At 30.7% G+C, this 27,180-nt stretch overlaps 1 protein-coding gene across 3 annotated transcripts; it reads right to left on the bottom strand.

Moving 5' to 3' along the window:
- Positions 1-10,906: 10,906 nt before the first annotated feature.
- On the bottom strand, positions 10,907-25,759 carry LOC140437000 (uncharacterized). Of its 3 annotated transcripts, none has more exons than XM_072526213.1 (3): positions 25,603-25,759; positions 25,416-25,546; positions 10,907-11,564 (listed from the first exon to the last, which is right to left on the bottom strand). In XM_072526213.1, exons 2-3 carry the CDS (start codon positions 25,428-25,430, stop codon positions 10,914-10,916), a joined length of 666 nt encoding a protein of 221 aa, XP_072382314.1. In that variant the 5' UTR covers positions 25,431-25,546; positions 25,603-25,759; the 3' UTR covers positions 10,907-10,913. The 3 variants fall into 3 exon arrangements, 2 of the variants coding, with proteins under 2 accessions (XP_072382314.1, XP_072382313.1); XR_011950339.1 differs by lacking the exon at positions 10,907-11,564 and adding an exon at positions 19,829-20,229; XM_072526212.1 differs by lacking the exons at positions 25,416-25,546; positions 25,603-25,759 and adding an exon at positions 13,565-13,897.
- Between the last annotated feature and the right edge of the window lie 1,421 nt (positions 25,760-27,180).

Below are 27,180 nucleotides of genomic sequence, written 5' to 3'. Positions count from 1 at the left end.
GTTGCAAAGGGTTTTCAAGTACAGGAGGAGAATCCACTAAAATCAACCTATGCACCTGTGGCAAGAATGAGCACAGTGATAATGATGCTGGCTCATGCGCTGCAAAGAGATTGGAAAATTTATTAACTTGATCTGCCCACAACTTTATTAAACGGAAAACTTGATTCAGAAATATATATTTATCCTCCACAAGGACTAATAATAGACAGAGAAAAAGTTTTAAAATTAAATACAGCGCTATATGGTTTAAAAGAATAACTAAAATGCTGGAATCATACTTATAATAGAGTTGTAACAGAGTAAACATGATTGTTGTAAACATGATTTTTGTCTATATATAGAAGACATATTTATGATTGGTTATGTGGACGATATAATATTAACAGGACATGAACAAAAAATAAAAGAAACAATAGATGATATTTCGAAAAACAATTTTTGTGCCAAGGACCTGGGTGAAGTGAAGAACTTTTTAAGAATGAAAATATTAGGGGAAAGTTTTAATCTCACACATTAGGACAGCCCAAAATGATATCAAAGATACTGAGTTAATTTGGTATGAGTGATTGTAAAGGTGTCGCATCACCAATGGAAACCAATTTTCAGATAGATAACACTCTAGAGGTAATTGATGTTCCTTATAGAAAGTCTTATGTATATAGCAACTACATCTAGACCTGATATTATGTTCGTCGTTTCATATCTCAGTAGAGTACTTGATAAACCAACACAACAAACTTGGAAAGCAGGAAAAAGAGTACTGCGATATTTGAGACACAAAATTTTTCATTTACATATAAAAGAAACCGTGGGAACTAGTTTGTTATTTAGATTCAGATTGGGCATCAAATAAAATTGATAGAAAAAGTATTACAGGTTGTATTGTATTTTATTGTGGCAATCCAGTTTCATGGTTGCCTCAGAAACAAAACTGTGTTGCTCTTTCATCTGCAAAAGCTGAATACATAGCTGCGGCTACCTCAGGTCAAGAACTGATTTAATTAAAAGGTATTTCATCTGAGTTTAATGTACAGGGTAAATCAAAAATTTTAATTGATAATTTGAGTATAAAAGCAATGTCTCAGTCTTTTGAAAATTCTAAACGTGCCAAGCACATTGAAATTAAAGAGCATTATATAAAAGATTTAGTTTTAAAACGATTGATATGTATTAATTATATTTTCTCTGAAAATAACCTTGCAGATATATTGATAAATCCTTTATCAAAAAAAAATTTTGCCATCTAAGGTCTTTGTCACGCGTTTCTTAACTAATGTAAAATTTTATTATAATAATATTTTTGATTGTTTAGATTTAAGCGATTTTTCCTCCTATGTAATGTATTGAAGTTCAAATCGAGGAGGAGTGTTAAGTATAGGTTGGTACAATAGTGTAGGTTGGCTACAGTGTACCTACTTATGACTTACGTCAAAGTCAATGACTAAATGAATATAATTAGAGCGATATCGCAAAGTCAAACGTTAATACGTTCTATTTAAAAGAGAGTTATCAAGTAAAATTTTATCCTTCCGTTATTTTGACACGTAAACGCTATTTTTTACGGTATAAAGTTTTAACGGATATGTAATTTTAGAGTTATCAAATGGTCGAATTGGTGCTTCACGTTAATAGTTGGCAGCTGTCAGTCAAATGTCGTATGTGACAGCAAAATAATTAATTTTTTTTTTGTTTTCGTTCACCCAAGGGATATATTTTGTCTGGTTTTGTACATTTTGGGTTTAAAATTTTTTCTACAGAAATATGAAAGATATTTTAGAACAAGCATTATTAGTTGAAGCAAATGATGAAGTTATAGAAGATTTAATACTAAATCATATTTTAAATGATAACATACAAAATGTACATTCAATTTTCATAGCTTGGAGCCTGAGCAAGCCAAACAAACAGTATTTTCGGTTTGAAAAACAGGACATTCCAGAGGGTTGACTCCTCGCACTTGCTTTACTAGTAAAAGGTCATCAGTGCTTATAAAACGCAGCCTTTTTGTCTTTTTCTCTATTTTCGTGTTCATAACTGATAAATATAATAAAATGGTTTATTTGTATCGCAGATGCTTAACCAATAAAACAGAAAACACGTGTTAACTAATGCACAGAAATAAAATTACAGAACAGGATAACAGGAACTTCAATCTCCGAGTCCCGAGTCTTGACGAATAGGTGCGATTCGCTGCTAACGTTACCGTATATCAAACCCGCTATTCGACGTACGGTAACGGAGCCCGTAAACGTTAAAATCATTTACGTTATTCAATTTTCATACTGCGCATGCTCCACTGCTAAAATAACGTTACCGTATTCTCACTCTTTCACTTGATAACTCTCTAAACACAGGCATCAAGAGAGTTATCGCAAATGTTCTGGGGTGAGGTAGGATAAGACTTAACGTTATTATGACAACCGACGTTTGGCATTAAATGTAACCTAGAAATTAATGTTGAGGAATAGGAATACTGTAACTATTTTTTTTTATGTTTTTTGAAAAATGGATTTGGAAATTGATACAGCAATAATAGCTGGTACTGATGACAATGAAATTGAAGATTGAATTCTTGTTAATTTGTTTGACGTGCATTTTAATTTTAATGATTTAACCAACAATCAATGCAAAGATTTCTTTAGGTTTAGCTCCCATGATAGATTATAAGTCAATTTGTTAAAAATTCCAAATGAAATATGAACTGCCAATAGGAATAAATTAACAGATATTTAAAAAAGAAACATGTTAGAAAGTAATATAAAATATTTGACTAACTAATATTTTAAGCACAAAAAGTATGAAAAGACAAAATAAGAACGCACATGTTTCTCAATAGACAAAAAATATGGCTCATGGTTTTCGACAAACAAGATGATTCGCAGCATTGAAATTCACAGTCAAGTTTTTGGTTTCTAAAATATGTATTCTATGAATTATTTTTATGTTTCATCCCAAATGTCAAATTATCGTTTAACGTTATTTGCCATCCCTTATTTCGACCCAAATAGCGGGAGCCCTTATACAGTATTAACGTAACATTCACTATGCGCTTGCGTACATGTCAAATTTGCGAATTCCGCTATTAGCGTGCGATAAAAATGCACTTGCGATATCTCCGATATCTCCCTATTATTGTAAGTAAGACAAGATGGTTGTAATATTTTGTTCTAAATAATAAAGAAATAATCCATTTGTCGTTTATAAACTAAATATTGAAAAACTTTTTGTCTCGAAATAAAAAACGCATCGAGGAAACATCCTGTCAGGTCCATCAATGTATTAAAGCAAAACTTGGGAACAAATATGGAAATCATTTAAATTAAAATTTTGGCAAAACTTTGTAAGTATACCTTAAAGAATTTTGGATGTAATTAAAAATAAATGGGATGCCATTCAGTAGTAAACTTCCAATTTTTTTTTTTGTAAATATTACATATTCTATGTGTTTCTTTTTAATTTGTTTTTGTTTTGTTAAATTCATCGTTTTCATTACTTGAAAAATACTTTCTTTAAAATTATGGAAATCCAAAAATATTGTTCGATAAATGAAAACCTTTAAAATTTATAATGGACTTTTGTTTTTGTTTTTTAAAATTTAATTTTCTTTTACTGATATGGGAAGGGGCTCGTATATATATATATATATATATATATATATATATATATATATATATATATATATGATTTGTATTTTAAGTACGATTTCCGAATTAAAAATCTAAACATCAAAATAAGCTTATTTTAAAGCCAGATTGTGCCTTATTTCCAATAAAAATAATAAACTGCATATAACGCCACAAACTTCATAAAAAATTATTTAGCAACATCTCGTGTCACGTGGTCAAAGCTCCGAATCAAAGTAGGAACAGGTAACGAACGAGTAGAGGTGGGCCTTTGACGGTTTTATCGTTAAGAGCGTAGGCGCAAAATTTCTAGCCAATGCTTTTTAAATGCACTTTTTTTTTTCGAATCCTGTGAAAACTAATAAATATTTTTGAAAAATTTCAACACAGAATGAAAGAATTATTACCGAGGGCCGAAAGTCCCTGAAAACTTCTATAATGTTTATTTTAATAAGTTATAGGGGTGAAAAAAGAGAAAATTTAGTGTGATATTGAATTTCAAATATCTCATTCAAAAAAACTTCTTATTTATTCTAACGGACTTTCGGCCCTCGGTAATAATGTAATCTTTCATTCTGCGTTTAAATTTTTCAAAAATATTTGTTAGTTTTCTCAGGATTTGAAAAAAATGAATGCATTTAAAAAGCATTGGCCTGAAATTTTGCGCCTACGGCTCTTAAAACCGATTTTCGTAAACAAGTAACTATAATTGTTTAACAGTAGTTTCAAATAAGAGAGTACCTACATAAACAAACATAATGACTATATCGTTTATGTGTATATTTATTAAAGTGAAAGAAACTAATACAGGATATATTTATTATAACTTGAAAAATAAACCCTTCTTCTCTTCTTCTACTTCTTGGAGACCTTTCGATCTGTTTAATTCTGAAGCTGCTTCTGGTTAATTTCCTGGGAGGTAGATTGCCAACTATCCCTCCATCTTTTAGGTGGTGTTCCTGGAGGTCTTGAACCGGGCGGGTTATTTTCTAGGGCAATTTTTGGGAGTCTATTCTCATCCATTCGTCTTACATCACTGTACCAGATCCTTTTACGCTGCCTTACCCATCTTACAATATCTTGAATTTTGCACTGCTCTATAACGTTTGTATTTCTCACCCTGTCTCTTCTTGTTTTTCCCATTATTGTTCTTAGGGTTTTCATCTCGGCAACCCAAAAATAAACTAAACAATACAAATAGTAAATCGTACTTACATTTACATTACACGTTATTATTAAATCGCGAATCGTCTAAATTGACATTTAAAAACATAAGTTTTTCTACTTTACTTTTTGTTAACCGTGTTCTTTTATTTAAAATTAAACCAGATTTTGAACATGTGTTCACATTTACAATACTTTATGAATATAGTGGTTAAGTTAGGATATACATGGCGATGGTTTTTCCACCATTGTAATGGACTCTCGATACAGGTGTACGTTTAGATGAGTCATGTCCAATTAATTACACCATGGACTTAGGTCATCTTTATAGGTTTCTTTTTTTTTGTACTGGTTGATTGTCAATAGTACAATTTTTTTTTCTTTTTTTTATAGAAATAACCAGCTTCTTAACTCTTTCTTTTGTTTTTTTATCTGCATTTTTATCAGAAAATCCCTGCACTTTAAATCGTGAATCCATAAATGTACATAATGACAATGTGCCACTCTGTTCTATCCCTCTAAATCTTTTTCCTAAACCCGATATTAGTAATTGTACTACGTCGGATACTATGGATGTAAGGTTACCGTTTGCTAAAATTTTATTGCAAGATTCTTGCAGGCAGCGTACCATAACAATCACTGAACTACCCTTCAAGTATTTTTGGCCACTCATTGTACTTGTTTTTTCTTTAAAAGGCCGTAAAATTTGGGAAAGTTGAAAACAAATAACCCAGTCTTCATTATTTAGATTTGGTCTAAGTCTAAGTCTGTATTAACTAATACCAATGTGGAACGGATTGCCTCTTCTAATTAGGTCTTTCTTTTTAACATGTAATAGGTGAAGTTCTACCTAGTTGCCACGTCTTGGATTGGCCGTTTGGGAACTTTGTTATGTTGTAATTGATACTTTAAAAGCCTTTCTGAAGATAAGGTACTTTTTTTGAAATGTGTTTTTTGCCGAATTGTCGAAAAAAGACTTTTTGTTTTATCTATTTGTACACGACAGCATTTAAGTGCGTCCTCCGCCAATAAATTCAACATATGAGCAAAACAATTTAAATTTTTTCATTCCAAAACATCTTTAATAGCTTTGACCATATTTGAGGCAGTATCAGTTACTGCAGAATTTACTTTTGGTTTTAGACCCCACTGATAATAATTTCACTAATTTCAAAAGCAATGTTTTCTGAATTATGGTTTCCAGAAAAATGGCAGCAGCCTAATAAAACCGTTTTAAATTCTAAATTTTCGGTTAAATATTGTCCGGTTAATGCGATGTAACTCTCAGTTAGTCCATATGTCCAGATGCCAGTAGTAATACAGATATTTTCTACTTCTTTAACAACTTGTGATCTAATAATTAGCTCAGTTTTGATATAACATTCCTGAAGTAATAAACCTGACATGTAATGAACAAGTTTTTCTTGTTGGCGGTTTATATCCAGGAATCCACCCTGCAAACTTTTTAAAAGCTTGTTTTTCAACTATGGAAAACGGATGAAACGAGTCTTTGCATAGGTTTAGTAAATCCATATCTATTTGTTTCTTTTGTTCTAAACTAATATTTTTATTAATGGAAGTATTAATCACCTTTTGACGCTTGGGTGGCGGTGGCAGTATGTCAGTACTTGTAGTAGAAGTAGTCGAAACGGACAGAAATGCGCCAGGAGAAGTTTCAATCATTGCAATATTCAGAAAGTGGGCCATAAAAGCTGCATCTTCTAGGTCAATAATTTTGACTAAGAAAAATAATTCTTAATTGAATATTTACAATAAATAAATCATTTAACGAACTATCAATAAAGATTTGAAATCGAAAATGCAGATCAGTCGTAAATCTAAACTCATTCATTAATAAGAATACCTAGTTATAAAAAACAAAAGAAAAAGTTAAGAAGTTGGTTATTTCTATAAAAAAAGAAAAACAAGATTGTACTAGTGAAAATCAACCAGTACAAGAAAAAGAAACTGATAAAGATGACTTGGTGGAAGTCCATGGTGTATTTTTGATGAATTAATTGGACATGATTCATCTAAACATACACCTGTATAGAGAGATATAAAAGAAGTCGACATGTATTTGTCTGATGATATTACCGACAAAAAATTTCGAACGGAGATTGGGACTGTCCATTACAGTGGCGAAAAAACCATCGCCACGTATATCCTAACTTAACCAATGTATATCCTAACTTAACCAATATATTCATAAAATATTGTAGTATTGTAACAAAATCTGTTCCTTGTGAACACATGTTCAAACCCTAGTTTAATTTTAAATAAAAGAAGAACACGGTTAACAAGAAAAGTAAAAAAACTTATGTTTTAAATGTCAATTTAGACGATTCGCGATATAATAATGTGTAATGTGAATGTAAAAGTACTATTTGTATTGTTTAATTTATTTTTCAAGTTATAATAAATATCATTCGTTAGTTTCTTTCAATATAATAGCCAATATGTTTGTTTTTGCACTCGCTTATTTGAAACTACTGGTAAACAATCAACTAGTTACAGTTTACGAAAAACGGTTCCGATAAAAATGTCAACGACCCACCTCTAGTTTCATGGGTATATCAGGATCGGAAGCAGAGATATGTAAAATATCTCTGATCGAAACTTATCGTCTCACTAATGGGCAATGGGTGTCAATAAGAAATATGGAGGGGAGACCAAGGGGAAATATGTTTGTTATCTTTGTCTATTCGCTGAAAATATGATTTTATACCTGCGTTAGATATGCTGTTAAATTTTACTATACCGACCATAAACTTTTACCTACACTGTATATACCGTACACATAGCCTACTGTGCCCAGCAAATTTCAGTTTTATTTAAATATTTTTTTCTTAGCACATATAAATAAATACAAAACTTATTTATTATTTAATTATTTTGAGAACTCGCGAGATATTAACAGAGAATATACCTATCATTTTTTATCACAATCTTTAAGATAGCCGAGTAAATAAATAAAAGGTGGCAAAGTTGCGAAAAATTATTGTCCACCTATTGTAAATTCATTACCTATGGGGCAAAATTGAAACATGGGAGGACTACTTTGTCCACGATATACGTTTTGATTTTAATAATAACTAGAACAAAAAAGCTCTATTTTCCAGCGTTTGTTATTAAAAAACTTTTAGTAACAAAATACAAGAAAAATTATAACTAAAAAACTTACATTTTCTTTAAAAGAAAAATATATGATCCTCTTTTACTTTTGGAAGGTTCCTTTAATATTTTTCTAATGTCTTCAAAATTAACGTTGGATATGTCTGATATGTTTGGATAAACAGAACCATTTATATTTTTTCTTAAAAAGTTTACGGTATTGTCGTCGTTTATTTCTACTATAATCCCGATGAAATGTTTTTTTTTTGTAAGAAATTGGACCAACACAAAAGTACTAATTTTGAGATTATTTCCATCTACTTCGATATTTTGATCAAACTCGATATTTTCAATAATTTGAAATATGTGAACTAAACTTTATAGATTTTTTTTAACCTAAAAAATAATATGACATTTTGAGGCATCGTTGATATGTAAAAAGATACAGATAAGGAAGTGAAGTAAAGTTTGAACAAAATCGGAGACCTACACCACATTTTCTTTGCCTGCTTAACATATAGGATTTAATCCAATGCATTATTAGAAAAACTTCTGCAATTGAACATTGAAAGCTTTTATACAATAATATATCATCTGCCGTTTTAGATAAAAAAGACTTATGTTTGTTGTATTATGTACAATTTTATGTTGATTAAAACCTTATCATATTATTTATAGGTATTGCATTATTTCACCTATTCTACTACTAAGGTATCAAGACCATTTTCATAAGGTATCATGGGCTTAAGGGTCAGAATTACACGTTTTAGTGGCGGAGAACGTCTACCTTTATTTCGTGGCTTATTAACCAGTCTAGAGCTATTTCTTTTTCCAGTTATGTTAAGTAATTAACAGTTATTATCCATAACTATGATAGAGTCGATCGTTAGGAAATATACGATTTGACCAAAATAATCTTCGTAAACATCAGAAGTCATTTTCTCATGGTAATTTTTGGTAGAATTTGCAACAAATTCTAACAAACCTTGATCAAAATGTTATGTTAATGTTTGACGTTTCGATTTCCACTCCACAAATCGTTCTCGAAAAAAGTTTTCATATAAATTCTGAAAAATCTGTTCATGGCCATCAGAAACATCTGATGGACATCGACAATAAAGAAGTTTCAATCAAATTCGCCATGGAACAAGAAAACAATGGACGTGCTAATCACGAAAGAAGACACAGGGTATGCAACCAAAGTCTACAGAAAACCAACCCACATTAACAGCTATTTAAATTATCACTCCAACCACAACTTAAACTTTAAAAGGAATCACCAAATCCCTATATGGCAGAGCCCGAAGCAACTGCTCTGATGAAAATGCATTTCAGGAAGAGAAAAACTTGCTAATAGGTTCTGAACAAAAATAACTACCCATTGTCATGTATAAACAAGGAATTCCACAAGATTAAAGAAAGAAAACAACACAACACAACAAGCAATCCAGAAACACCCACAAGAAGGGGATCGCAGATGACAACAATACCATATGTAAAGGGTTTATCAGAAAAACTGAAGAGGATAGGAAACAAGTACAACATCACAACACAACAACATTGAAATCAACCAACACATTAAGGTCTATTCTGTACAAAACAACACACAGTAAAGATAAAAAAAATGTATCTATAAAATACTCTATGAATGCAACAATTTCTACGTGGGAGAAACCGTAATACCACTTAATGTCAGGATAAACGAACATACATCAACAACAGAGACTTCTAGAAATCCCAGGATATGCAAACACACCTAGGACAACGACCACAGACCACAATGGAAAGGTGCATCAATAATCATGAAAGAAACAGACATGAAAAAAAGAAAAGTCAAAGAGGCAGCCCTCATCCTACTCAACGAAGAAAAATGTGTAGAAAACCCATCAGCAGTATGCAGCACTAGTATCAAACTACAGAATTTGAATTCATTTGAATTGCCTGAACTCCCACCTAACAATATACAATTAAAAGTATGATCAGTTTTCATTATGCTGCGTAACATTAATTAACCTTGACTGTGCAATGGAACGAGACTGACTGTGAAAAGGCTGATGAATAATATTATTCAGGCAACGATAATCAAGGAAAAATACATAGGACCTGATGTCTTGATTAAGTGTATACCGATGATTCCAACGAATGCACCATTTGATTTTAACATAACATAAACCACCAGACAACATACCAATATAAGTGCTAGCAGTAATGGAGTTATTCACTTAAGTAGGGTTTACATTATATCACTTTTGATGTACATCCAAAGTGAATCACTTAGAGTGAAATCATCCAGGGTAATCATCCTCGTTTACATATTTTCATCCAGTTTGCTGGTTTCACCTCTCGTGCACACAGTGTTAGTGTCTGTGAAAAGTTAAAGGTCAACCACTAGAGTAGTGGTGATGTCTTCTCGTTCAAGAAGGAATCAAAAAATTATACGCAGAGGCATTGCCTTAATTTCACGTGGACTGCTACATGAAGTGAACGCAATTTTATCGACACGTAAACGTGCTCAAAGACGTTGGTGGGTGAAGCCATGGGTTTCAAGGAGAACAAATCTGGGAGCTTCGTCAACCCTGTTAAGAGAATGGGCAGAGGAAAATCCTAAGGTGTATAGAAATCATTTAAGAATGAACGAGGAGCAATTCGCATATCTTCTAGACAAAGTAACTCCGTTTATAAGAAAAAAAGATACTTAGTTCCGACAAGCTTTAAGCCCTACAATAAAACTACAAATGACGCTACGATATCTAGCGACTGGAGATAATATAGGTACCTTAAGTGCACTGTACAGAATTCCAAGAAGCACATTTTCACGATTTTTGCCTGAGGTATGCAAGGCTATATACAACTCTTTGGCAGATTTTATAATGGTAAGTAGAAATTTAACATCTTGTAGTTTAATTAATTCATAGGTTAACAGAATAAAAAGTTTATAGTATAAAAAGTTTCAAATGGTTAAGTTATTTTGAAAATATTTTTTATTTGTATAAAATAACGTAAGATAATTTATTATAAAGGCATTAAATCATCACCAACTATTAATCCCGCTGAAGAAAGGGCATCGGACAAAACATCACTGTTATATTGAGTGCTTTCATAATCGTCATCTTTTTCGGTAGATTGGTAGTAATGGTTTTGTGACTGCCGTGAATGTGTGCTGCTTTGCGCTGATGACATCGCAGAGTACCGGCCTGAAGTTGGTATCGACTGTTGATAATCAGCAGGTGACCTGGACGACATGGATGAGTGAGACTGAGGGTGTGATGAGAGTTGGAAGAGTCGTTCTTGTGTCATCACTTTCTGTAGCTGTTCTTGACAGATAAGAGCCCTATCTAAAGGCATTTTTTTCAACTGTATAGCAAGGCTGTCACAAAACACGTCGAATTTGTTCAGATCCTGCTTATTTTCTTCCGATAGTGTCTTCAATTGTTTTATTGCGTCCTGAACCCCCGAAACGGTAGTATTGAGGGAACGTTTACGCCCCTTTGTGTTTTTTGGAGTACTCGTAATTACCGCCGAAGACGTTGCAATCATATTTGGAGATGTTGTCTCAGTGTCCTGAATGTGTGCTGTTTGCTCAGTTTGCTGTTCACGTTGTTCCAAATGTTGGCTATCATCGGTTGCTTTTCCAGAAATGCCCTTTCTCGTCGATTCTAACTCCTAAAACAAAAAACATGAAATTACATGAAATCAGTCATTCCCGAAAGCAATTGAAAGTTGACACAAATACAAAGCTCTAAAAATAGAATAATGTACACTGTCTAATAATTATTGCTTGTTACAGGTGCCTAACACAGTTAAAAGCTGGGAAAATGTGATGCGAGACTACGAAACTTTGTGGAATTTTCCAAATGTGTGTGGGGCTATGGACGGTAAGCACGTCACCATCAGGTGTCCTCCAAACACTGGTTCACAGTATTTTAATTACAAGAAAAATTTCAGTACGATACTATTCGCAATTGTTGATGCCAATTACAATTTCATATACATCGATGTGGGAACCAATGGAAGAGTAAATGACGCTGCAGTGTTTGCGAAATCAACTTTTAATGAGGCCTTGCAAAATAATTCACTGAATATACCGGAACAAGGAATTTTCGTCGCTGACGATGCCTTCCCATTGAGAACCAATATTTTAAAACCATATTCCAGATGTGGTCCGCTAACGGAAAAACAAAAAATATTCAATTACAGACTTTCAAGGGCCCGTCGCGTTGTGGAAAACACATTCGGCATACTTGTGTCGAAATTTAGAATCTTTGAGAAACCTATTCCACTCTCTATACAAACAACGGAACAAGTGGTGAAAACTACATGCGCTCTTTACAACTGGTTGCGAAAGACTTCAACTCCCATACACCCATACATCCCGAGAGATATGCTGGATGTTGAAAACTGAGAAGGAAGGGTTCAACCAGGTACCGCTACCCAACATCCACATAGTGGTCTTGAGGAAATACACCACGGTGCATTAAATAACTACAGCAGGGCAGCAGGAGAAGTACGAAATTATTATGCTGAACGTTTTGTCACAACAGACATTGTACCATGGCAATTGAAAATGATTTAGTAATCAACAAATTTAAAAAAAAAAAACGGGTGTGGCAGTCCAGTGGGACTGCCGGTGGAAGTTACACTTCTATACACGCATTCGCCGTTACAAATGTATTTGGGAGTCGATCTGCACAATCATTACATATGTAATTCTATAGGTAAGACATAGCAGAAAGAGAAACAGAATTAATAACAACTTACTAACAATGAAGGATTGAATCAATATTTTGATGAAAATGTATATTTTTATTTTCATACATGTATGAAAGGAGTTGAATGCAAAATTTTTTTTACACATACTCTGCAATAAAATTCATTGTTTATTTTGTTATTAATATAATAATACAATACAAATTAAACTGCAATATTCATAAGTATCTAAAAATGACAATAATATACATAAAAAATACACTATAATACAGTGCAACATAATTCCATATAATAATACAATACAAATTAAAATGCAATATCTATAAGTATTTAAAAATGACAATAATGTAATAATATTAATAAAAAAGTCCTCCCCGACTGGGAATCGAACCCCGGTCTCCCGCGTGACAGGCGGGGATACTGACTACTATACTACCGAGGACATGACACAAAATTATTTCAAAATTGACAGTTCTGGATCATACAGTGATTTATTGAGATTATTATTTTGAAATACAAAAGACTAATATAATTATGAACATTTAATAAATAATACAAAACATATCACATAAATAATAATATTAATAAATATTTTATTATATGTATAATATTATATGTATATATATCTTTATATATTATATATAATATTAAATTATATATACAAAAGGAACATTTTTATATTCGAGAGAGGAAGAGAGAGAAAATATATCTTCTGTCTCTCTCTTACTCATTATCTTACATATGTAATGATTTCACAGATTCACTCCCATACAAATTTCCAACGTGGAGCGCGCGTATAGAAGTATAACTTCAAAAAAGAAAAAATAAACATCTTGTTTTTGGCTTTGAAATTGATTTGTCATTTGGTTTGTGAATTATTATTAGCAAAAATTAATCATACATCATTTTGAGAAAAAGAAATACTTACGTAAGTATATGTATTTGAGAGTACTCACCTTCAAGTTTGAAGAACTTGCTTTTGGAGTGCATATGTTGCGTAGAAACACGTCTGCAAGTTTAAACCAGAATAGTCGGGGTTCATAAACGTCATCAGCACTAGCTCCACTTCTTTCTGAATTTTTTATCTTGCAAAGTTCTGCTCCATAACGTGTTCTAATAGTTTTTATTTTTGCCTTGATGTCGGGTACAGTTAATCCAGGCAAATTTAAATCGGCCAGCATTGATAAGTACGCTTTTTCCCGTACGTTTGTTTTGCTGTGATCACTGCATTTATTATTCCACAAGCACTCATAGTTCCATGTGTTTATCTTGCCACTTGAATGACATTGCCACGATAAGAGGTATGCACAATACTTCCACAAAAATTTAAATCAAATAAAACTACTTAAAACTACCAAAACCCAAAACAATCGACTGGCGTTTGTGAAGTGAACGTCGGCAGTTTACATTTGTCACTGGGCCTTCACTCTCGATGAATCATCGCTTCGAGGAACGACTCTTTCATCAAAAGTTGGTCAAGGGTCGATATATTTTATTCTTCATCTGAAGTGTACACTTTGGATGAAATCACAATGAAAGGCAATTTACACTTGTCACTTTGGATGATTCCTCCAAGATGATCATCAAAAGTGACAAATGTAAATGGGCCTTTAGCTGAACGCATACCAAAAAACCAAAACTTTTTGCTATTTGATGACAATTGGTTTTGTAGTTATGTAGACAATAATATACATAAAAAATACACTACAATACAGTGCAACATAATTCCATATAATAATACAATACAAATTAAAATGCAATATCTATAAGATATTGACTATAGACTTAGTCGACTTTACACTACATGATTTATCATATGATTTGTCATATGATTTTGTCATAAGCATTGTCATGCGCTCGTCATAGAGAATAGGGCGGTATCTATTCCGCATGATAAAATCATATGATTCTCGATAATATCTCTTCATGTAATATCGATAACAGGTAATACCAACATATTTACATATCGCGCCTTATTCTTATGTCATTATTATTTATGATAGACATTCACGCAATTATTGTGTATCCGAATGTTTTATAAATTTATAGCAGGTTAGACTTTATATAGAAGTTCGTCTAAAGCATTTGATAACATGCGGCAAAATTTTTTAAAACTTGCTGGCTCTTCAAATTTTAATTCCTCAACACTAAATTTGATATACCCCGTCCACTATCTCTTTGTAAGAGCCACCTGGCCCACAGCCACACCCCAAAAGGCGTCAGATCTTTTTCTTCTTACTATTAGCTGTACACAGTTGTTACTGATTTATTATTAAAAGGCAGGAAGCAAATGTAAACAAAGATTTATTTTCTATTATAATAGTTTATAAATCTACTAGTTGTTACCTTTACTGTGTCAAACCAGAAACAAAAAGAACAATTAGCGTAACCTCATTATCACTCATATTATTAGTCACAACTTATCATTCAGTGTAAACATGATTTTTTAAAACATAGAAACGATGAATCATAACAAATCTCATGTAATAAATCATGTAGGATAAAGTCGACTTAAGTTGCAAATAAAGTTTCTGAAAATGGCATCAAGAGTTTGGGTACAATTCGTACAAACAGGATTCCCGATGACAAGCTGCCAATAGATAAAGTACTAATGAAGCAAGGTCGAGGATGTTATGTCGAAAAATTGCTGCTCATAAAAGTAAAACGGCCAGATTGGTCAATGGTATCACAATAAAGCAGTGACATTGCTAAATACATTTGACAGTATTTCTTCTGCAACGACTGTCCAGAGTTACTATCAGAAAAGGAAAGTGTAACCATAAAATGCCCCAGCATTATTATTTTATACAATAAATTTATGGGTATAGTGTAGGGATGGAAAAAACCTACCGGTTTTAACCGAAAACCGGTTTTTTTACTTCGCAATAACCGGTTTTATCGGTTGTTTTTTTGTCCCGGTTATAACCGGTTTTTTATTTTTAAAGTAAAAACCGGTTTTTAGGTTTTTACGGTGATTAGGATTATTGCATTATTACAAGTAATTATTGCAAACAAAACCATAATTCAAATTTTATTTTATTTTATAAATACAGAAGCAAACTGAAAGTGCAAACTCTCATCAGCCAGAAAAAATTATTATTATAATATTTCGTTGTAAAGGTATTTGCAATCATAATATTTACATAAGAAGTGATCTGGTACATCATCTATTTTTCACACTTGACTCTTGATATTGAAAGTGGGTGAATGGCTGTTTCTGATTACCAAAAATAATGATTACCTAAAAAAATTTTATTTTATTTTATAAATACAGAAGCAAACTGAAAGTGCAAACTCTCATCAGCCAGAAAAAATTATTATTATAATATTTCGTTGTAAAGGTATTTGCAATCATAATATTTACATAAGAAGTGATCTGGTACATCATCTATTTTTCACACTTGACTCTTGATATTGAAAGTGGGTGAATGGCTGTTTCTGATTACCAAAAATAATGTTCTAACTATAAATATCGAATTACCGATTACGAATACAAATCTCCAAGGATTTCCCTACGTTTTCAAAACGATACACCCATACAGGAAGTATTAAATGAGTTAAAATGTACCTATACAAATATACAAACGTGTTAAAAGTAATACATGATAATTTTTTTTGATGGTAGTAAAAATAAAAGATGAATTGCATTATTCAATTTATTTTTAAGTAAAATATTTATGTTGATATTATTTTTTTTAAATCCCGTTTGAAAGAGTCTGGGAAATTTTTTATAAGTTGAAATGGTTGGGGTGGGGAATTTTTTGGGTTTGGGAGGAGAGGAAAATTGGTGGGTATTTTAGAGGATTATATTTTTAAATGGTAAATTAAATTTGCATCATTAATTGAATACAATTATTGCATATTATATTCTACTCTCATTATATTCATTGACAATAGAGCCTGAATTATTTTAGCGCTCTCTCTTGAGTAGTAGTATAATAATTTTGGTTTACTGCTCTCTACATCTGACTACAACCAGATGGAATTCTGTCTACCATATGCTTAAAAGATTCACACTTCTTCTTCTTCAAGTGCCGTCTCCATCAATGGAGGTTAGCGGTTATGGTGGCAAACGTTTGTCTATCTTCAGCTGTTCTTAAGAGTTCCTCAAATCCAAGTCCTGTCCAGTTTCTGATATTACGTAACCAGGACAATTTTTTTCTTCCAATTCCTCGCTTTCCTTCTATTTTGCCTTTTATTATCAACAGATTCACACTAATGTCCCCATATATAGCTGCAATATTGGCAGATCCCTCGATTAAAAAAGCACCAAGGATGATTTCTGGTTCAGATATAAAACTAATCACTGAAATTGTAAGCATTTTATCGCCTTTTGATGAGGCCATAAAGGAGATTTCGGGTTCCCAGTACATTACTGCTAGCCTTGTTATCCTCCTTGTGTCTATTATCGAAAGATTTTTAAAAAACCTCAAGCCAAACATTAGTACAGCTCAAAAGTTATGCCAAAAGCTTATAACTAGCCTTCAAGAGAGGGGCACCAAGCTTTTACGAAATCCCCTGCTTTGCCGTGCTACAATCACGGACCCGAGGTTCAAAAAACTATATCTGAATCCGTATATAGCGGAGACAGTCACATCCAATTTAGGCTCGGAAGTTAGGACGTACCTTACCGAAATCGGAAAACTTTCTCCTTCCAGAATGAAGAAGCCAAAGTGAGTTTAAAATCAAACCCTCTTTGGTCTTCACACGATCTGGAGTTGGTAAACAGTGGTTTCAGTTCAAGTTCTCAGGACACACAGATTCAAAGTTCTTTTTCAAATGAACTGACTCTATATCTGCAGCGGTCTTTGCTGCCAAGTGATCCGTTTTCATTCTGGGATCAGAACAGAACCTGTATGCCAGGCTTGGCTTTTATAGCTAAAAAAATACATGTCGTTGGTCGGAAGTTCGGTGGCATCAAAGAGACTGGTGTCATCATTGAATGATATTGTGTCAGATGAGAGAAGCCGCTTAACCGACCAACATATATATGAACGAGTTTTTTTCAATAGGCTTCATGAAAAATACTGGCCAACATAATGCGAAATCCATTTCATATAATGTAACCTATTTGTAACCTTCTAACCTATACTTTTTTACTTAAAATATTACTTCATATTCTTTTATTGAATATTATTGCAATATGTATATATTAATCTTTAGCTATATAATATTTAATAATAATCACTAAATATATATTAATAATAAAATAATAAATAAATATAATAAAATGGTTTTATTAAACATTGTGTTTTATTTATATTGATATTGATGTTCTTTCGATAGTACTAATTTTGACCATATTGATATCGAGTCGAATGAAGTATCGCAAACTAAAGTGCATTGTAAATGTAACTTTGTAACTATTGGATTAAAAAAACCGAAAACCGGTTTTTGAAAAAACCGGTTTTTTTGGCCGGTTATAACCGCCAGGTTAAACCGTAAGCAAAAAAAACCGGTATAACCGAAAACCGGTGTTTTCTCAAAAACCGCCATCCCTAGTATAGTGGATTTAATAGATTCTCCCTTAGTACTTCACCAGACAGAGATCCGGTTAAGGAAATATTATCTTTGAATATTTTTTGATCTAATGGACATGTGTGTTATAATTGCTTGGCCTATGTATAGGCGAGCTAGCGATGACTTTTGAATTCCTAAGAAACAACAGGTGTCTATATTACTTCAAGGCAGATGTTCAGAGTTTATGTTGGGCTAGTGAGTTAGGAAACAGGTCGCTCATTCAGTAGTATGTCATCCAACTTTTTTTAATACTATTTTCACAATGTATATCTGAATACACTTTTTTTTAAATGATTAACTAGCTGAAACTAATATAAATGGTCATACTTTCATATATTTCCAAAAAGAATATTTGCTGTTGTCTAAATGGTGTGTGCAATGGAGGGTTAACATTTTAATGTTTTTGAAATGTTCCTAAATTTTTTCAAAAAATTATTCATAGGAATAGTTGTAAAATATTTCTGAAAAATTTCTCAGTATTTAAAATTTATGTTTTTGAAAACTGTCAGAAATGTGAAATTTTTCTAAATTTGAAGACTGTTCATGAAACTTTTTTAAAATTATCTCATCGGCTATAGTTTTTTCCTGTAAAAAACGTCATACAAGACACTTTTTATAAAATTTTCAAAATATATTCAACACAAAAATTTCAATTTTCTAAAGATTTTTCGTTAAACTTTTTAGAATATTTTCGAAATTATTTCATTGTATAATTGCCTGTTCAAAAAAGTATTTAATGAAAATTTTTTACTAAATTATGAAATTTCGCAGACTTTTTTAATAACAACTGAAAGCATTTCGGAATTATTTTTGAAATGTTAAACAGTAACTTTTTACTTTGTGTGAAAGTTTTCACGCTGAATGCGTACTATTCAATTTTTTTTTTTTTTAATAAATACTAGTAAAATATAATGTTCAAAGTGAATAAAAATTTGTGCAATTATTACAATATAATCTTTCTTTTAACTATTTAACTTATCTTAATTGAACAGAAACTGATGACATTAATTAAAATTAAAATTAATTTTATGTATACATTTATGACATTTATTAAAATATACCTACTCTGCATAACTGATTTTTATTCATATAGAATATAATGATTGTTATACTATCAATTTACTACAGAGTATATTTAACTAAATAATATTATTTGCATTCTATATTGAGCCTATATACTATCGACATTTGTTAAAATAAATGTTACAGATAATTTGAGAAACAAAAAAAATTAGACTATATGACAAATTATAAACATTTTACAGGTAAAAACAGTATATAGTTTGTCACACAACAATAGATAGTTAAAATAAACTTATGCATAAACATTGCTACTCTTCATTATGCATCCAATGAATATAAAAAAGACTATTTTATTAATTAATACTGTTTCAAAAAGCATTAGCCAAATGGATCAAAACAGTATAAAATAAAGAATTAATACTTTTTCAATATTTTAAAGATCAAGCAAAGATGATTTTTCAAAATAAATTCACAAAAAAGTATTTATTAAACAAATAATACTTTTTCAACAATGTGTACTTTAGAAATCTAAGGATAATAAAGGAATGAAGGACTTTCAATGTAAAGTGTTATTGTTCAATATATTCATAAATAATTAAACTAACGAAACATGCGAAGAAATATTTATTTATTGACAATTAAATATATAAGTACTTATAGTATACATGCAAGAGAAATATCACATTCAAAGTAGATGATTTGTTTAAAAATTAATTCTTAGTGTATAATTTTTGTTTTTGTTAGTTTCTTTTTTAATTAATATTGTCAAATATTTATGAAAGTAAAAAGGTATTAGTAAAAGGAAAAATAATATAAATATTAATGACAAAAAAGTAATTAAGTATATGTATACTACTTAAAATATAAAGCAGTGTAATAAAAACATTAAAAAATTAAAATTAGGTAAGGGTAACTATAATAACTTAATGTATATTTAAGAAATTTTTAATATAAAATTGAAATTTTTACATTACACTTTTGAAAATTGTTTTTATAAAATTGAATGATGCTGACAAAGACAGCACAATTAGCTACACACAGTAGTTGCAAAAAATGGGTTAATTTCTTAAATTTAGTCCTAAAAAGAAAATAAATTATAAATAAATAGATACTGCGTATAGCTCTATTCATGACTCACTTTTGCAGTTTTCAATTTATTTTATCATTACTAGCAATTTTAGGTTTTTCCCTTCTACTATCCGCTTATCTTTATTAATCCGTTTTAAATTAAGTCTATAATATCAGAATAAAAAATTCTAATAATTATTATCGACGTCATTTATAAGACCCATCAATGTTTAAAAATGACGGATTGATTTCATTTATTTTTTTGTTATATAATTATTTAAAAACAACTTACTGAGATTTTCCACGTAACAAAAATTTTTAAACTCAACATCTCTAGGAATGCAAAGATTACTAATTTCATTACTTATTATAATTCATACTTATCTTTATTAATCTGTTTTAAATTAAGTATAGAATATCATAACAAAAAATTCTAAAGCTATTTTCTTGTGGCATTTTAAATTAATTTATATTTAAATGGGAATAAGCCACAATTAAAGGTTAAAATACGTTTATTGACGTTTCAATTTCCACTTCGGAAATCTAATTCTAATAATTATTATCGCCATCATTTATAAGACCCATCAATGTTTAAAAATGATGGATTGATTTCATTTATTTTTTTGTTATATAATTATTTAAAAACAACTTACTGAATTTTCCACATAACAAAAATTTTTAAACTCAACATCTCTAGGCATGCAAAGATTATCAAGTTCATTACTTATTATAATTCATTACAGGTTGCGCAATATTTATTCCACAAGCACAAATCAAAAAGTATCAAATGAATAAGCAAAGTTCAATTTTCACAGAAGAGGCATATGGAGTATTAAAAGGATTGGAAAATATTGGTCAGTTTTAAAAGCTATTGAAAAGTAAGTGAATATAAGTCCTGAGATAGTTCACCAATGGGTTAAAAAAATCCAAATGCTCATGGGCCAACTTACTAAAAAAAAACTATAACTAACAAATCAACTGGGTAAAAGTCATCGAGCAAAAAGACAAAAGAGGGAATCTAATCGTTATGAAAAGGCGACCAAAAAAGTGGCCTCTGATGGCTGACATATCCGGAAATGCGAATGCGCCCAATTTAAATTTTCCGACACTTATTAACAGTAGCTATAAAATAGTTTTCAGAATGTGTCTTAGACGAGAAAATTTTAATTAAATATTAACGATAACAGTCTAAAATGTGACACAATTGTTAAAAAACTTCAATATAAATAAGATTTCATGTGACAGTTGGGACAAATAATAACATAACCCAACTAAATTTGATTTCTTAAACAAGGAAAGACTCTCTTTCCTTGTTTAATTTGGCCTCTCAAGATAGCACTTCCTGTCTAACAATAATTTTGCCCCCACTACCTTTACATTCCCTCTTTTGTCTTTTTGCTCGATGGTAAAAGTACACATAGGTATAAAATATAATACACACATGGATAAACTTGCAAAAGATAGTATACAAACTGATAATACTGGGAAAACTAATATACTAGAAACTGATATATACTACTATACTGATATAAAGATAAACTATAGGAACTGATGAGACTTCTCTATCAGACTACATACAAATGTATGAAAAAACATGTATCAAAAATGGACAGCTTATTTGGCAAATTATTGTAACGCATAAAACACAGTATACATTAATTCAAAAAAAAATATCCCAAGAACCTACTGATATAGTAATTACTCATTTAGCCAAAGACAAATTGTCTTATTAACAAGAATATAATTTGGCCATGCATCATACCCAGCCAATATGAATAAAATAAGAATACTAGAAACTGATATGTGTGAGGAGAGCCGATCTTAATCACACAAACAAAATAATGGAAAACTTTGCAAGAAATGGTATACTTTTTCCATTGTCAATTTGCCAAGCGTCGGCTTTTGAGGTTCTTTGATGTCGATGCCGACCATTGGCGTGGAAATTAAGAAAAGGGATCAGTTATCAAACGCATATTTCAAGAAAAATCATATAATTTTTATTAATTTTTACATAATTATATTCAGGAAAATTTCTCAATTTTTGGGCAGAAATTGTTTAAACAATTTTTTAAACAAATTCAAAATATCACCTTTTGTGCTCCAAAAAATATTTTTTAGGTTTTTGGGTGACTCTAAATAAGATCTATGTCATTTTTCTCAAAAGTTAATAGTTTTGGAGATATAAGCGATTTAAAATCCGAAAAATGCGATACCTAATATGCATTTTCGAGGCTTGAAAAATATGTAAATGAGTATTTTTGAGATTCAAGAGTATCTAAACTAAAGTATCAACATTGATTTTGGTGAGAAATCGGAGCAATATTTTCCGTAGCAGAAAAAGGTGATCTTTTGAATTTGAATTGTTTCCGGCAAAAATGTCCGGCACCCTTCAACCTTCGATTTGTTTAAACGGGGCATTTTTGAATAGGACTCTTCAAAGGACAGAATCAGTTTTTTTTTTTCAAATGGGAGCGGGCTCACAACACTATTATTTTAACCCCACATAACAAAGTTTTATGTCAAAATTCGCACTTTTACTTTTTTCATTAATTGAAGAGCTTATTTCCAGTGTCTTAAATCCAAAATTTCGATTTTTTAAATTTTCTTTTTTTAAACTTTATAGATTTCTTCAAGTCTAGAATAAAGTTATATGTACCAAAACAACTTCTTATTTACCATTTAAAAGTGCATATGAAAATTGTAAAATTGTATAATTTGTATGTTAAATTTGTATGAAAATCTGTAATTTCATGGATTTCATTATATGGATGTAAGACACTTTGGAAATAAGCTCTTCAATTGTAGTCAGGATTCTAAAACGGACAGTTGGCTGTCCCGAGATGCATCTTTAGACAGCCAATTGTAGATTTAGGATCGAGATTACAAATAATACTGAAAAACTAAAATTGCGAATTTTGTCATGAAATTTGGTATGTGCGTTTACAATAAGTGGAACAACTTTTCCAAATAAGTTTTTCCGATTTCTCTAACGCGAAGCAAAATATCGAAAATTTACCCTGTTTGTGGATTCGCAGTAAGCCGCGTTTAAAATTTAAATTTCAGATGACTATCTTAAAAAAATGTGCACTAACAACATGTATGACTGTGCAAAATGTCAAATCTGTATGTATTTTAGTAGCTGATATATAGAGTTGTCTTCATCTTAAATGCGACACACTGTATAATAATGAATACTACTGTTCAAGATGCATCGCGATAGCTGTAAAGAAATTAATTAGAAGGACTGAAAAGAATCGTCAGTGTGCCTGTAAAATTGTAAACTGTTCGCTGAATAACGTCTTTTGCAGCAGTGTCAATCCTACCCAATTTTTTATTTGGTCGCTTTCGTTTTAAGGAATGATCTGTAACTGTGCCTAATTTAATAATTGTATATATCGTCTTATACCCGATTTTTTTAATACATGAATTCTCGAAACAATTGCATTATCAGCCATCCCAATATTTTCTTTTTTCAAACACTCATACATATTTAAAACTATTCTTTGGGATTGTACGTGCAAATCTTTATTTTTTAATTCAGAGCTGTCATTAACATAATTGTCATTATTTATTGATAACACAGAAGTTGATGCATCTTAAAAAATGCCATCCTAGAAAAATATAATATTACTTATAACTTATATTACCTATACCTTATAAGCCTCCGCCTCTGCAATAGGAAATATTTTAGTGTATCGCATAGCCAGACAACAGGTGTTCATTAGAATTTATGGCTTTGCGCTTCGCGCTGTTGCCATAATGCATGAGTTTAAAATTAGTGAATATAACCTTAATACCATTATTAATATATCTGCAATTTTTCATGTTTCCAGGTAAGGTATAAAATCAATGAAATTTGGAAAAAAATAATACAATTCTTGAAACCGTTTTTGAGAACTTGGATTCTTAAAAGTTGTCTGATTTCTTAAAAGTCGATCATTATATCTATAAAAGTATTACCGCTAAATTCACCAACAGGGCAACGTCGAACGTTCAAATTCTCTCCAGACTACAATGTTGCCAATATTCGAAAATTACTTAGAATATAAGTAATATATACAAAGTTCACGGTTGCTTTAATTCATTAGTGAAGAGTCCATGTAAATATTAGTACCTAGTTAATTAATTTATATATATATTTTTGAGAATAAGTTCATATTATTTTTTAAGAGTGTCGTTCGTTGACTAGCAATTGAATAATAACGAATAGAGAATAGAGAATATTTTTTAAATATAACCTTAGGAATTTTAGGAAATATGTCTGACAACCTTGATTTGAAAGGCGGTCTCTTTGATACCAGAATAAGACATGTTTATGTTGGAAAATTATTAGTGGATGTACTATACTAAATTCCCAACAAATATAATTTGCCTTCTAAACCATATTACGAAAGAAGTGTTTGATTCTATACTAAAATTTATTACAAATACAAACATGTTGATTTAAAAAAATTTGGGGGGGGGGGCTCAGAACCAAGTAGAAGCCTTTCAGTACTGTACATAAGACAGACTGGGTGGGGATCACTACAGTTTAGAAAATATTATCATGTTAAGACGAGGTTATGATAACACAAAAAAATCATAAAAACAAAACATAACAACATAACAAAGGATAAGACTAAAAAAGTATGATGAACCTATAATACAAAAAAATTTAATAAAGCTATATTTATCTGTCTAACCTGACTGAATCAGTCAACCATTTATAACAATTATTAGTAGGTACAGAAAACATTAATCCTGAGTAGAAAATTGTGTCAAACATTGTTTATTTGCTAACTAAACACTACGAATATCTAGCAAATTACTATTCAGCCTCATCAACATTAGTAACAGTGTTCTTGGCTGTATGGATCCGCTCCTACTTAATATCAAAAAAATAAAAAGTTCATTACTATTTTGAGAAAGTTTAGAAGCTTTAAAAAATAATAAAAGGTCAGTCATTGAAACAAAATTAACATTTTGATGAATATAGGTAGTTTTCACACTCTTTACAATTATTTTTTTAATACATTTGTAAGCAAAATATTCGACAAGGTACTTAACTGAATTGAGATAAAGAGAAGTTGAGTCAGTCGAATATACAATATTTGATACTGTTTCAAATATAGATAAACATTTTAAATTAGTTTCTGAAAGTTCCTCCTTCTGAAAGATTGATGGCAATATTTATATCTAATGATTCATCTGATTTACCTTCGACAAACTCATCAACTATGCATCTATATTCATTGATTCTAAATAGGTCTCCTGGTCTAAGATCCACATCATTTTCAATCTCAGAAGCTTGATAAGGCGAAATCGATTTCACAAATAAGCTAGTACAACTAAAAGAATAGTTTAAGTTATATTCCAAGCGAGAAAATAAAAAGACATGACTTACTGTAGAAAGTTGGGTATTATTCTAGATAAACTTGCAATACTCATTATGAAGACTAAATTTTTGCAAAAAATTCTGCTACTGCTTATAGGACAACTCAATAAATATTTTTAATTTTTAAATCTATCTTGTGGTCTTATTGGGACAGACAAACTTTAAACCAAAGAAGATAGACGCTTATAGAAGACCAGTTCAAATGGGCGATTTGGTTACGGTTTAAGAGGGTGGCTGCATAAACTCACAGCGTGGTGCCGTGGCCGTCGGCTTAAAACTATCTTGAAAATTTCATAATGAAATATGTAGTTAGGGGGAAGTGGGAAAGGAGTACGAACGGGTAACTTTGCATCTACGCCCAAACAAATTTCGATGCCATTGATTTGCAAACTGTCTTTTTTTTTGTTTTTTCACAATAAAATCTTTATTTTCAATATATTAAATTGTTAAATTTTTAATTTTAAAACTTAAAAATGTATGATATTTACAATATTCAAAGTATTTATTTTTTTAATTGTATAACTTTGAATTAAAAATTGGTTTGTTCCAACACAACGAAAAACCGTCACATAACTTTTTATTATACTGTTTTTCTGCCCAGAAACTAATGAAACAATTTTAAAAAATTTCAATTAAAAAAAAAAGTATTCAATGAAACTTTTTACTAAATTATGAAATTTTCCATTTCGCCAAAACTTCCATTTCATCCATAATTTTTCAATAACAACAAAAAGCATTCCTGATTTATTTTTGAAATAACAAAATAAACTTTAACAGTACATTTTAATGAATAGTACCTATATGTGAAAGTTTTTACGCTGTATGGGTACTATTTAATCTTGTTTTAAAATAACAACTAATAGTATCTAAAACATAATTTTCACAATGAATGAATATTGGTGAAATTATTACAATATAGTCTTAAACTGATTTATACTTAAGATTTGTACATATTTCAATTAAAAATTTGAATTATAATAATTTTTCTAAAAAGATTAATTTATTAAAAGTTAAAATAATATTATTTTCTTTAAACAATTTTATAAAATGCAAAAATTTAATCCTATTCTACGACCACGCGGCATCTACATATAAAAATATCTAAAGTTGCATTTATTGCCCCACTCTTTCATATTTTAGAAGCAAACCGCTCCTTAGTGGTACCACGTGCAACACGTGCGTTCCACTCGACCCACTTTTCTTTATCTATGACCCATCTTTTGCTAACACTCAAAAATAACAGTGAACAATTCTTCTATAAGCGTCTATATTCTTTGTTTAAACTTAAGTAAAAGATTTGGACGATTTTCACATTTGGTCCCATTGAAGATAGCTATAATTGAGCTGTCAATCAAGTTCATAGAACGAAATGTTGGCGCTTGACTGTGTTGCCATGTTTTTTTAATAAATCGGGAAATAGCATGTGATTTATAATTAATAAAAATCCAATAGAACGTTAACAAACTAAAAGTAAAAAAGAAATTCTTTTAAAGAATAATAAGAATAATATTCAGGTACTTTCCACAGACATCTGGTGACCATCTGTAACAATCTGGCAACTGGTGGTTTGAGGATTGCCAAATCTAT

Source organism: Diabrotica undecimpunctata, chromosome 3 (assembly GCF_040954645.1).
Source record: "Diabrotica undecimpunctata isolate CICGRU chromosome 3, icDiaUnde3, whole genome shotgun sequence".
Taxonomy (NCBI): Eukaryota; Metazoa; Arthropoda; class Insecta; order Coleoptera; family Chrysomelidae; genus Diabrotica; species Diabrotica undecimpunctata.
This window is presented reverse-complemented; position numbering and strand designations above follow the sequence as displayed.